Below are 13247 nucleotides of genomic sequence, written 5' to 3'. Positions count from 1 at the left end.
CGCGGAGGGGGGTTTAAAACCGCCCTTGTGCAGGCCCTCGGTGGCTCCGCTGGACACAGCCCTGCCCGGGACCGCTGAAGCGACATCAGTCTTAGGGTGTTGAAAGCACTAACTGGGCAGCGGGGAAGGAGGCAGCGAAAGCCCCATCGCTTCGCAAGCAGTGCTGCCTGTAAGAGTGGCCTGGACTGAGTTCAGAAGCAAATCTGATGGCCTGGGCTGAGCTGAGAATCAGATCTGGCAGGCTGGCGGTGTTTGGTGTTCCAGATGCCGTGGGCCCCGGGTTCAGCAGGGCTGCCGGGGTAGGTGTGCTCCTGGGTGGATGCGGACACGTGTCCCAGGGACGGGGGCAGACAGGGTTCCCAGCCCAGGTGTGTCATCCTTGCACTGCGCGCACCTGCCAGACTCGCATGTAACATCCCAGCAGCTCCCAGTTCCAGCGACCTCGGATTTGGAAGAAGATTATATTTTTGTTCTACTTAACCTCACCTGGTAGATGGAAACTTTATTGATGAGAGACAGCCACGGGGTTTGTAGACATTTGGAGAACAGAAGTGTTTTAGTGTTTAAAAAGAGGATGTCTTGGTGGAGGAGGTAAAGGATAAGCCTGCATGGCAGCTCTTGTGGTGCCTTTAGTTGGCTTTTTCCACAAACATGTTCCCTGTTGCTCTTAAGCAGACTTCAGGCCTGACAATACTCATGTAATGCAACAGATGTTCAGCAGAGCTTAGATAAAGGTGGGCCAAATGTTCTGCTGGCAGTGGAGAAAATTAAAAAAACTAAAGTAGAGCTTCTCAGAAAATTAAAAAGTGATTCTTGCATGTTATTAAATAAGTGACTGGCAAATAAATATTAGGTACCTTTGAAATAGATAGCTCTATAAAACTATTCAATGACTAATTGAGACTTGTATGAAGTAATTGCTTGTCTTTTCATGTACTCTGTTAAAGAGTATGTTAGTGTTTGTTATTTAAATCAAAAATGCAAAAAATATGATGGCCTATAAAGACAGTAATATCTATGAAATCTTAAGCTGGCCCCAAAATGCATTTTTTTTTCATATTCAATGGATGTCAATATTTATATATAGTAACTTGCTTGAAATCTATTCTAGTTCTTTTCTGCAGGTATTGAGTTGCTGAAGGTGCAGGAAATTACCATTCACTGCCGGCTGGGGTCTTCAGCAAATGGCAAACTCTTGCAGGAAGGATTGTGCTCGCTGGCCACTGGCTTTTGTTCTCATTTTGGAATCAAAACCCCATGGTCCATCGTGTACTCCACAAGTGCTAAATTGGCATAAAATCTGAATAGTTGTGCCCCTTTAAAAGGACCAGATATTACTGAACCAGTGTGTAAGAATTCTTAGTTGTGTGAAATTGAGCATCACTAATCTCTCACAGATATTTTGTGATAAAAATATGGGCTAAACCAGAAGTCTGCAAGCACTTACACACACATTCAGCTTTATTCACATGTGTGGTCTTGGTTTTACTTAGGTTTATTGAAGTCAGCTATGCATTTTCTTGCAGGATGCTGGTCTGAATTTGTTGAATGTTAGAGCAATTCTATTACCAGTTAATACCTAACTACAGGTATGGGGGTCTCTTTCTCTGTAAAGGTGAGATCACAGCAGCAGTATACACTGTTCTTGCACATGGCCAGGCTGCACAGGTGTTTTTATAGCTTAATAGTTGTCCTTGGTTGGCCTTTCAGTTTACTTTAATTTGTCAGAAGTGCCTGTGAACTGATGAGACTGGCTTTCAGCAGAATGGTCATTTTACCCTAGCAGAAAAGACTGTGCATCATCAGTCAGTAATTGATATTCCTGATTAGTGCAAGAGATATCAAATTAGGTGAGAGTTAACCAAGTATTTGTATCTGTCTTCACCATATCCTATCAGTCAACAAAGTTCTCCTGACTGGAGAAGGGGACTGGAGAGTATGATTCTTGATTTGTTCAGGCTCTTGTTATTTTTCCTTTGACCTTGGCTAAGTAATGAATTATTCTATGCTTTATTTCTCCTTTCACTAAGTTTTATCAGGTTATGTTTCCTGCACATAAAAGGCTGCGAGAACTTTCAGAGTTGAGATAATGATAAAAAGCAAGTATTTCGGTCTCCTTGTCCTTACTTTTCTCACTGTGAAAAGAAGTTTCAGGGAATGAGATCACTGACTCTTGTGTCTCAGCATTTTCAGCTGATGGGGTACCCTGGGGTGTTCACCCATCTCTGTCTCTGTCTCCTGTGTTTTACCAGGACTTAGAACCAGACTCTTCAATTAAGCTACTGGAGAGCAGCAGGAAGACATTGCTGCCTTTTGAAATAGTCTTTGTGCTTCATGTATAAAGAGTTTCTCAGAAATTGTGATGAAAATAGGCATTTTTAACTATGCAGCTATGGAATGGCACTCTGAAAGCAATACAGAGTGTTGTTTCATCTTCTGATATCAACATATTTATAAAGGTGCAGTTGCTAGATAATACTTTCCTAGCAGGTTTTTTCTTTGTAATTCCAGGGAATTTATAACTTCATTGTGAGATGTCTTGTAAGTCTCTTGAGATTCACCTCAGTGTGTGAGCAAGTAAGACATCTTTTTAGATGTCATTAAAAAAAAATTAGAATTTTTGTGTCTGATAATGTTTGGAGGGAAAAAAAGTGCAACCCCCTATAACTCATCATTTTTTGTAAGTCAGCTCAACAGAGTTTGTTTAGGAAGAGATCCTGATGCTCTACTGGGAAGTGACTTTCAGAAGTTACATTTAAGGTTTTTTGTGTCCTAATGTGAGTGACAGGGAAAGGATAAAGAGGGATTCCTGTTGGCTGGCCACCATCACCATTGATTTCACAGTGCAGTAGGGCCTGGTTCGGTGCCTTTCTCTGCCTCCTTAATAGCTACAAATGTCACAAGGATGGAATGGTTACATTAAATGATTGGATTCTTAGCTGCTGAGGGTTTTGGAGTGGAAGGTTGTCAAAGGGGAGGAGGCAAGCTTCTTCTTACATGGAGTCTTTCAGACAGGACTTTTCAAATGCCGAATGCTATGGATACTTTGGGCGAGGTTTTTATAGTGTTACCTCCAGCTTGAAATTTTTTAACCTTTTCTAACATGGTCTGCATGTGTAACATCTACAGCTCTGTATTGTAGTGTAAGGAAAAGAACAGAGCATGAGTTTCTTGGCTTTGAATATCAGATCATGGGGTCTCTTTTGAAGTTGTTGGTGTGACATTTTACCCGAAGTACTTCGTTACTTTCACTTCCCTCATGTTCCATCGGTACATTCTGGTGCTGCTAGATGAGGGCTGCTTTGGGTGTTTAAAGCTGCATTTGCCGGGGCTGGTCCAACACCAGAAATCCCCTTGGGGGCAGTAAGGAACCGAGGGAGCCTTGGCTCCACTGGGAAGAGGTTTCCTTCTGGGTGCAAGTTGCCCAGCACGAGGTAAAATCCGGGCAGAAAGGGCCACTTGTCACTTTCTCATGACTTAGCAAATAGTTCCTGTGTGTGCCTAGCCAGCCTCTGCTAGGAGCACATTGCTTTTTCCTCAGCCAGGAGAGCAAATAGTCCTGCAAACTTGCAGACAGCATGAAAGGAGCAGGCAGGGAGGTTTGCAGGAACTGCTAAGTGTGTGTCTATCTTTTGTTAAACTAGGTTTGCATATACATTGTAGCTGCGTAAGAGGGGGCAAAACTGGCTTGCAAAAAACCCGAGGTCAGAACGACTTCCACACCTGCTGAGTTCTTAAAAAAGAATTAAAAGAGTGCTACAGGGCAGTTTGCTGATTCAGCGTGGCCTTACAGCTCCTGACCTTACCTTTCTCTAAGAAAACAGTTTCATCTCAGTGTAATAGTTACATGCACCCTGTCCTGCTATGGCCCAGATCAAAAATTGCATGCAGGTTTTTTTCCCCAAAACTTGAAGGGTGGAGAAGCATTCAATTTTTTTTTAATCTACTTTATTTTCAAAATGTTAGTCTTTATTCACATTTGTGCTACTTTGAATAGCTATATAAATAACCTGGGGTTCCAGTTCAGCAGCATTTAGTAAGTGTTGCTCATCTGTTCTGCTTTTTTGGGCAGCAGTAAAGGAGGTGCCTATTGTAGTGTGTTTGTTATGGTATGTTAGCTTCCTGATGTCTGAAAAGAATGCATGGAGGTCTTTTTACCCAAGATGAAACTTGGTTTTAAGATTTAGAGGCATGCAGGCTTTGTGTGAGAGATTATTATTCCAGCATTAAAGATTAGTTTAAGTTACTGCAGTGAGTATCATTACTGGAGGAAAAGTGCTTTTCCACGTTGTAATTAACTGTTCATAGTTCACATGCCATGAACTGGTCTCTTCAGTGTTAACTTTGAACTTCTTTCCTCTTTTGGACTCTGCAGCTCTGGTGTGATACTTTTCTCAAAAGTCTCTTTTAGCACATGTCTAACAAAGCAAGCCTGCTAGGAAAAGCTGCAGTGTGCAAAAAGATTGTGTGTTCTGGGGCAGTGATTGGTATTAACAGACAGTGGTGCAAGGTTTGTGGTCTGATAGAACACATTCCTCAGCTAGCCAGGCTGCATAGCAAAGATTGCTCTTGGGAAAAGTCCCCGAATTCTTTGGCTCTTAGACAGCAAAGTCATACCAGTGACATGGCATGTTGGACCTTTTGTAAGGGGGAAGGATTTGAGACGAGTTTTGGTTTTGCTTTTCTTTAAATGCTGAGTTAAGTGCTAGAAAACGGACTTCTGTGACAGAACTATTTTTGAAATAATACTGTAGTTCTCTAAATGTAATGTTTACTTCTAAATGGTACATGTTAACAAAGAGCAAGAGAATAAAAGTAAAAAATTTATCAATGTCAGAGCTTTAAAGTCTTAAATTTTCTGTTCTTCATGCAGTTTAGTGTATGTGATAGTGAGTGACCATTGTGAAATCCTGATTTTAGTTCAAAACTGAACCTAAAATAGGTGTGGTTTTTAGTCTGGTTGTTATTTTAGCAGTGCAGTCAGTGAAGAGGAGCATGTTGTCCGGAGAGGCAGCCCTCTTGGGGCAATAAAATTATTAAAGATGGAAATAGCTGAAAGAGATGTGGATTCAGTATTTTTTAGTGCTGTGGATACAAAAAGGCACCTATGGTGGTGTCTTGTTTTAGGTTCAGTTGTTTTTCTCCAAGTGCCAGTGAAGCACCGGATGCTCTTTTTAAGAGTGAAGCAGAGCAATGAGAGGTGATTGTAGTACCTGGTGTTTTATCTGAGCATTCAGTACACCCTTGTGTTCATGGAACTGTCCCTGCTCATCCCTGCAGCTCAGTTTCTCTGCAATCACCTTCCTTTCAGTGCCTTGGGAAGGAGTTTGGGAGTCCTTTACATTCCAGAGAGAATGCAAGGAGGTGTGAATGTAGCTCTGTGTGACTGTAGGTCTTAACGGAGGGGATTAAGAGCAGGCTTTGATTGGCAAGTACAAGGTATTTTACTTGTATTAAAAGCACAGATTATATCTTGGCTGAATCTGCTTTGAACCACTAAAGGTGATAAAGCAGCTCATCCTCCTGCTTGGTCGGAGTCTGGTGCTTCAGATGCTAATAAGGATGATACTTGTAAGATTTTTAGAAAACCAAACAGATAATGGTGTAGATGTTTCAGTTTTGTCCCCTAAAGTTTGCTGTAGTTCAAAGAACCCAATGAGAATATATTAATCCCACATACTAATAGAATTAATATTTCTAGGGAGCTTCTGTAGCCTGCTATAGGCACAGGCTCAGTCCTATCTTTGTAAATGAAGAAAACATTCTTTGGTGTTTTATTAAATTTCAGTGTGTGGCAGTTTTGTACACTGCTGCCTATTTTTTGTTTCTTTTATGACATAAGATTTTTGAAATTTAATTTCTTTTGGTTTTCCCATTACTTCTTTAGTAGCTCTTAAGCATTATTTCCATATTTGTTGTTGAAATGGATGGGTTTTACTCCAATAGTGGTCATTTATCATGGAAAAGGGAAAGTAATCCTTCATTTTTTAAATTATAGGATTAAATGCTTCTGCCTTTGCAAACATTGCAAATTTTCACTATAAAAAAGGTATCTGTTAAGCTGATAGCCCTTGTGGAAAGACATCAGTATGCACTTTTAAGTCCATTTTATGCAGACTAATATGACCTTATTGCAGGTGAGTTAAAGGTTATTGAAACTGAAAGCTTTCTTCAGGTTCAGGACACGTTAAAGGCAGGAGCACTTCCGCTGCCATGAATGTTGAGCGTGTAATTGAGTGCTGTGCTGAATTAGGGTCTGATGTCATTGGCAATGTGCTGCAGGACTCTGTGTGTCTATTAATGTTCCTTAAGGAAAGGAGCAACTTAACGGGCCTGGAGCTGTGGGGAAATCAAACCCAACTAGTAAATTTTATTTTAAATTTATTTATTCAGCCACTACTTGGCAGTTGAAGACAATTGCCTTTTTGTTATTTTTTTTTCCATTTGAAAGTGTTTTTGCTTCTTGAGGACTTGGGGAATATCAGAGGGACATGGGTCAGCAGGACGTGTGCTCATATTGCAGTGTCAGTTACTCTCAGTTCATCAAACCACACTCTGTAAATAAACATTTCAGTGGGACCAGGTGCTTCTGGGTGCTCTGGAGCCTGTAGAGTTTTAGTGCACAGGATGAATGTGTACAGCAGTGTTTTAACATTTTGGGCAGATTCTTAAGTGAAGTTTGTCCTTCATTTAAAATCTGTTTTAAAGAACAGGATGTAGACAACAAGCTGCACTAACCAAACCTGAGTACCAATGTCACGTCCCAGGCTGTCCCTTTGACACTTGTTTATACTGGGACCTATTGGAGATACTTGCTCAGAAAAATGAAAATTAAAGAGAACATTCTAGTACTGTAGGAGTGAGCTGAGCAGCGTGACACACTTAGGAGGAATCTTGTCATCATTTCATACTGTCAGAAGAGTTTTTGGTCATACTAGAGGAATGGAAGGAGTTGAAGTTGCTGTAGTATCTGAGGCAGCCATTTAGTTTTCATAAATAGTGTGTGTAATTTCAATGGTTTTGAAAGTAACAAGTGGGTAAGAAGTGTTTTCCTAAGAGTTCAGCAGGTTAAAATATATGGATCTATGCAGTTGTCTTTGATAGGGGAACTGCAGAGAACATAGGAAACAACATTGACATGTAAGTGAAGATAAAGCAGAAAAGCAAAGCTGTTTGGAAGTTGGATGAGGCAGATCAGGACTTGTCCAACAGAATGTCTCTAAGGATGAGGTCCCACAGCCTTTGTGGATAAGTGTCCCAGGCCTTGGCCTCCCTTCTGACGTTTTCTTCCATGCATAAAAGAGGGATTTCCCACTGTAACTCATGTCCATGGACTCTTGACCTCAAGGAAAATTATGTTGGGTTTCAGTTAAGAAAAGCAGAGGTAGTTTTTAAGGATTGCAACTCACTTTTCCCAGCAAAATAAATTTATTGTCTGGAGTTCCCTGCTGTTCTTAGCTCTGGTGTGGCTCTCTGGACAGCTGCTGCAGTAGTGCATCAATGGTCCCTTGAAACTGATTTTTCAGAACGATGAAGTAGGGCTTGGACTTAGTTTTAAAACATAGTTCCCATCTGTTTCTTAGCTTATTATCTCATGAACTCATACCTTGCTAGAGGTCACTGTAAACTTGCTGTGCTTTGGTTTTTTGGGCTGTTCAGGGGCTCTTGCTTCAAGTGTTTGTGCTGAATGGGGAACATGTTTGGTGATTGTGGAAGGCTGATTCCTGTTCAGTGATTTCTTCAGCTGTTACCTTAAGCAATAGGGTTTTTCCTCACCCTTGCTGTCTTCAAAATACAGTGAGCACAAAACTTTGGAATGCTTTGGCTGATTAGCTGACTCCTGTGCAACTAGCTGAATTGCTGGTATTCTATTGATTGCATTACATCATTATAAAGATATTGTAAAACGTAATGGAAGTATTCTAAAACTTAACTTTTTTTTTTTCTCTCTCCATAGGCTCATAAGTCAGTGAACTTTGTTTCAACTCTGCTTCAGATCACTATGTCCGAGCAACTGGATTTACCAGTGAGACAGGCAGGCAAGTTTTCAAATATTTTTGTCATTGTATCTACTCAAATGGTGCATACACACAAGTACACATGCAGATACTGTTAAAGAATTCTAATGGTTTTAATGTCAAGCACTCAGAAGTTGGGAGTTGCTCACATTACAGTCATCATAAACTTTTATCTGGCACTATTCACGGAATAAGGAAGACAGAAAGAAAAGGTGTGTCTGGCTCTTGAAGGATTCTTCCCCTTTATCCCTAGTGAACATTCCTGGGGGAAGCAGAATGGTTTATGATGCTGTTGCACTTGGTCCAAGGAGGTCATTTAAACTTGTACTGGGAGCACTAATGTTTCTAAACATACTAAGTGGAAGAAAACAGATTATGTCTTTTGGAACCCTGCTTATTTGCACATGAGCCATCATTAAAATCGGATGTTGATTATTGACAGCTCCAAACATCACCTTAAAGTTGCTCTAAGTACTTGATAGAGGTTTTTAGTACAATACTTCAGTGAGTTTTCTGACTGGTCAGGAGAGTGTGATCTGGACTGCTTATTTGGACTTTCTGTGTAGTAAACTACTCTAAGCTGTAGCCTAAACTTAGCTTGCATTTTTATCTTGCTGCTTGTGGGTACCATTCAAATGATGACTGAAAAAGCTTACTGCTCTACAAGTGTCACATGCAGAAAGAAGTTTGAAGAAAACGTCTGAAGTTTCACCCTCCTCCACCAAACCAATTAAACCCAAAGCATCCTGTGGAGAGTGGGGATGGCTCATTCAGGGCCCAGCTTACAAACAGGGTGTGTTTGCCAAGCAATTATGGATAAATCTTTCCAAGGGCTAGCAGAAGTCTCATTACTTCAGTCTTGTAATAATCTGCTGAGTGTTTCTTGACCTCTGCAGACACTTTCAGAAACCCTCTGGTTTCTGAATCTTCAAAAGGTGCATATGGTATTTAGGAAGAGAAGTAGCTTTATGGACTTTTATGTAGAATTAGATTAACAGTAACTTTGTTACCAGTTTGCCATTTTAGATTTCCTGTTGCATGTTGAAGGTAGTTTTCCAAGTGCTGTGTTTTATATTCTGCCACACAAGCAGTTTGGATTTGGTTGTCAAATGGTAAATGCAGGGTTTGTTCCAGGAACCTGATTGCTACAAATTGCTGTAGCCCATAACCTGGGTATAAAGGAGCTCTGTTTCTCTTGCATTCATTCCTGTATCACTAACTTAGATATTTTTTTTAGCTTACAAGGGCTGTTTTAGGTTGTCATTAGTATTGATCAGCTTTTCTTTTTCAGTTTTAATGGAAATATTGAGAAAATCATTATAACGGATTTATCAGAAGTGTGTTGCTAAATAGTTCCACAGCTACTTACCTGAATCACAGCTAAAAGCAATACCTGTAGTACTTTTATATTAAGTGGGTGAAAGAGTATCAGTTTTGTAAATTATTGGGTTAATAACTTGCATGGTTTAGGTATTTTGATTCTCCTACTTAGGAAGGGACAATGATTTTGTAATTTTGGTCAGTTTGGTTCTAAAAATTATTTGCTTGCAAGATGTGTGTTTGTTTTGTGCTTGGAATGGCTGCCAGCTGATTTGGCACTCTTGTTTCACAGGGGTTATCTACTTGAAAAATATGATAACCCAGTATTGGCCGGACCGTGAAAGTGCTCCTGGGGAGATCCCACCTTACTCCATCCCAGAAGAGGACAGACACTGCATCCGTGAGAACATTGTAGAAGCCATTATCCACTCTCCTGAGCTGATCAGGTGCACACTTTCAGCCTCTGTGTCAATTGCCTGTGGATTCTGACTCTTGGGTTTCTGTCTTTTTATATTTTTCCCCCAGCCAAGATCACCCACGTGCGAAGCATCATTGTCACACACTGTGTATCCTAAACATAGAATTAATCTAGATGGAAAAACAATTTTCAGCTTGTGTAACATGTAGAAATTTGTAGAATATTAAGCAGAAACTAAACCTAAACCTTCTAAACAAAAAGGAAGTCTAAGTATGGACACTATTTGCTGCTTCAACACTACAAGAATGTTATTAAAATACTAATAGTACCTTTTTTGATTGTTGTGCCTTTGATTTCCAGAGTGCAGCTTACTACTTGCATTCACCACATTATCAAGTACGATTATCCAAGTCGCTGGACTGCAGTTGTGGAGAAAATTGGATTTTATCTCCAGTCTGACAATAGTGCTTGTTGGCTTGGAATTCTTCTCTGTCTTTATCAACTTGTGAAAAACTATGAGTAAGTTCTTTCTCCATGTAAACCAGCAAAATCAATACATTGGTGTCTATTTTTTGTACTCTATGTATATTGTAATCATGTAGAATTGTTTATGGGACTGCACAAAGGTGATGGAAATGTAATATTAGAAAGTATTCTTGGCTACTTGCTGTGCTAATGCTGGCTCATGTATCTTAACTAAAAATGACAAAAACTGCCTTCATTAAAAGTTTGAATTCAGAAAAAAAGGGTGTTTTAAAACCTTAGTGTGGTAGTTATTTTTACAGATTGATAGCAGTAAGAAAGTCTGCTCAAAATCATGACTTTTGCAGGAATTTATTATTTAAATCAGGTTAAAACTTTTAAACAATTGGTACTCTAGTACTTGGTGACAGTAACCATAGAAAGGTTTCAAAGTGTGAAATCTGGAATGTTGGGAGCTCAGAATTAGTTAACTGACTTTGGTATGATCACTTGGGTGATCAGAGAAAAGGACAATCCTGGAGTTGGGGAATTGTAGCAGGAACTGATGGAATCCACAACTTACTCTTTCAAAGCATTGGAATGCATAACATTTCTGTTTCAGGTTCTTGGTTTAAAACGTTGCATGGGAAAATTTCCATCTAATTTAATGATTTTTACGTCAGTCAGTGTTAAACAGTGAATGCCAGTTTCTCATAAATACTTTTACAGGAATGCCATAAAAATCTTTGTAATCCCAAGTGGGAGTTTTCTTGGTGGCTGGAAATCGTAAGTTCTGCTAGGAAAGGAAAACAAAAAATTTCTCACTTGATTTTCAGCTTAAAGATCTTTAACCAAATATCCCAGCAGATCTGGGAGCTGTAAATGAAGAAGTGAATTCTGATGATAGAAATAAATGCGTGTTTAGGGATCTGAGTGCAGTCTCACTGTGTGATAAGTGTGTCTGTAGTCTCAGCTGATCAAACACTTCAGCTGAGGCCAGGAGCTGCTCCTGCTAGCTCAGCTTTCTGGTGGAGTCAGCAAGGGTGAATTTCATGTCACCAATCATGTAGGAATGTGCACATTTCAGTGTTTCTGTCAGTTTAGTGGGACACAAATCTGTGTGATGTTACTACTTTGATCAAATTTTTACTGCCTGAGATGTAGGAATATTTAAGTTTTGTTTTGTTTTGTTTTTTTTCCTTAACATAGGACATAAATATCTTGGAGTTTTTCACTTTTTTTCCCTTTCAATTCAACCAGCAAGATCAAATGGCTGCTTTTTGCATAGTAATTTTTTTCTAGTGTTTTTCATTTTTCTTGTGAAAATTAGAAACAGGATTTTTCTGAGCAACATTTTATTTTAATGTTTGGGTTTCTGGTTCAGAAAATGCATGAGGACTGTATTATTGAACAGGATTTTGGAGCTTAGTATTTTGTAGTAATTCTTACAGAACATGCCATCTGGCAGCAGACTGAGTCGTTATTTTTTGGTTATATTTTGAAAATTTCCACTGTTGAGGAAGCTGAGTATTGATATTTAATATTAGTGAAAAGTCCACAAAAATGTGTTTGAAAAACAAACCAAACCAAAGCTCAATCCTGTAACCCAGAAATCTCCCACGGGAGTCCAAGAATCTGACAAGTGTTGATTACTGAATCAAGAAACAAATGTGCAATCACAAAATGATATTTTACCTTGTTATTGTCATCACCAGTATAGAAAAGATCCTGCTCTGCTGTGATAAATCTTGAATCAGTTAGGAGTTTCTTGTGTATAAATTAAAATCTGGGGCAGAGATTTCAAAATGTGGCTTTGCTTCCTTTCAGGAATGTAGAAGTGTTGGAGAAAGGAAGTGGAGCCTTGTTTTCAGCATGGGCAAGCTGGGGGGCTGTCCCTAGCATAGAAGGTCTGAGGTTTTCCTTCAAGGGTGGTTGCCTGCTCAGAGTCTGCCCCACAGCCTAGAATCCCACCCTCTCTATCAGATTATTGCCTTTGGGCAAATTAAATGGTGAGATGTGAGAGCCATCAGTGCCAGGCTGTGAGAGGCTCCTCAGTTTGCTTTATCCAGTGTCAGTGAAGCAATGTAGCTTCTGCAAATATTTTGAGAAACTGTGCACTCTGATTAATGTATTTCTTATCTGTTACACCATCTGGCTATGGCTTTATTTCCGATTCTGTCACAGGAACTGGCTGGGGGTTCTTTTTAAGTGACAGGTTGTTGTGAGCTGTCATATAACCTACTTGTGCCTACACTGGGGCAAGGTGAGCTGTTTCAATTCAAAGCCACCTGAAACAACTACAAAACTGGTTTTGTTCTTCTCTAAAGGTACAAGAAACCAGAGGAGCGGAGTCCCTTGATAGCTGCAATGCAACATTTTCTGCCAGTCCTGAAGGACAGCTTCATTCAGCTCCTGAATGATCCTTCAGACCAGTCTGTCCTCATCCAGAAACAGATCTTCAAAATATTTTATGCCCTTGTCCAGGTAAATAAACATTGTATATACTTGAACGATAATTTAAAGCATTAGGCTTTTCCTTAAAATAGTGAATGACAGAAATATTGCAGTATTAGATTACATCTGAATCATTTTCTCTACTACTCAGCTCCATGAATCACAAGTTTCTGATTGTCTTGTGCTTTTACTTTTGAGCAGTGCTATTCTTGTTGGCATTAGATAAAAGTTACACTTGCCATCCTCTAAGGTAGGGTGTTTGCTGAAAACCAGTTAGAAAATGAGTTTTCTAAGGACAGATTGTGGAGGCCAGCCTACAGAGAATTACCAGTGTAAATATAGCAGTTTGGAATGGAACTGCTGTTAAATGCTTCAGAAAGTAGAGTAACATCCATTTAAGTGGCATTTTAGCATTGCATAAGGACAATGAATTAGAGCAAAGACCTCTAGCACCTTTGAGGATATTTAGGATATAGGTTAGATGGTGTTGAGTTCTTTAGCCTGCTTTTTCAGATAAATTTCTATCTTTTGTGGTGTAGGGAAAGATTTGAAAGCTAAAATTTAAACTGTAAAAG

General features: G+C 39.6%; 1 protein-coding gene across 1 annotated transcript in view; it reads left to right on the top strand.

The window, feature by feature from the left end:
* The window catches only part of IPO7 (importin 7), a 34491-nt gene that overhangs the window by 554 nt on the left and 20690 nt on the right, over positions 1-13247 (top strand). The window contains exons 2-5 of the mRNA XM_054634234.2: positions 7958-8039; positions 9631-9784; positions 10117-10275; positions 12546-12702. Of these exons, the coding sequence (XP_054490209.1) occupies positions 7958-8039; positions 9631-9784; positions 10117-10275; positions 12546-12702 (552 nt within the window). The remainder of the gene's footprint in view (positions 1-7957; positions 8040-9630; positions 9785-10116; positions 10276-12545; positions 12703-13247) is intronic.

The sequence above is a fragment of the Agelaius phoeniceus genome, chromosome 6 (assembly GCF_051311805.1).
Source record: "Agelaius phoeniceus isolate bAgePho1 chromosome 6, bAgePho1.hap1, whole genome shotgun sequence".
Lineage (NCBI taxonomy): Eukaryota > Metazoa > Chordata > Aves > Passeriformes > Icteridae > Agelaius > Agelaius phoeniceus.
The sequence above is the reverse complement of the archived record's forward strand: the minus strand, read 5'-3'. Positions and strand labels throughout refer to the sequence as shown.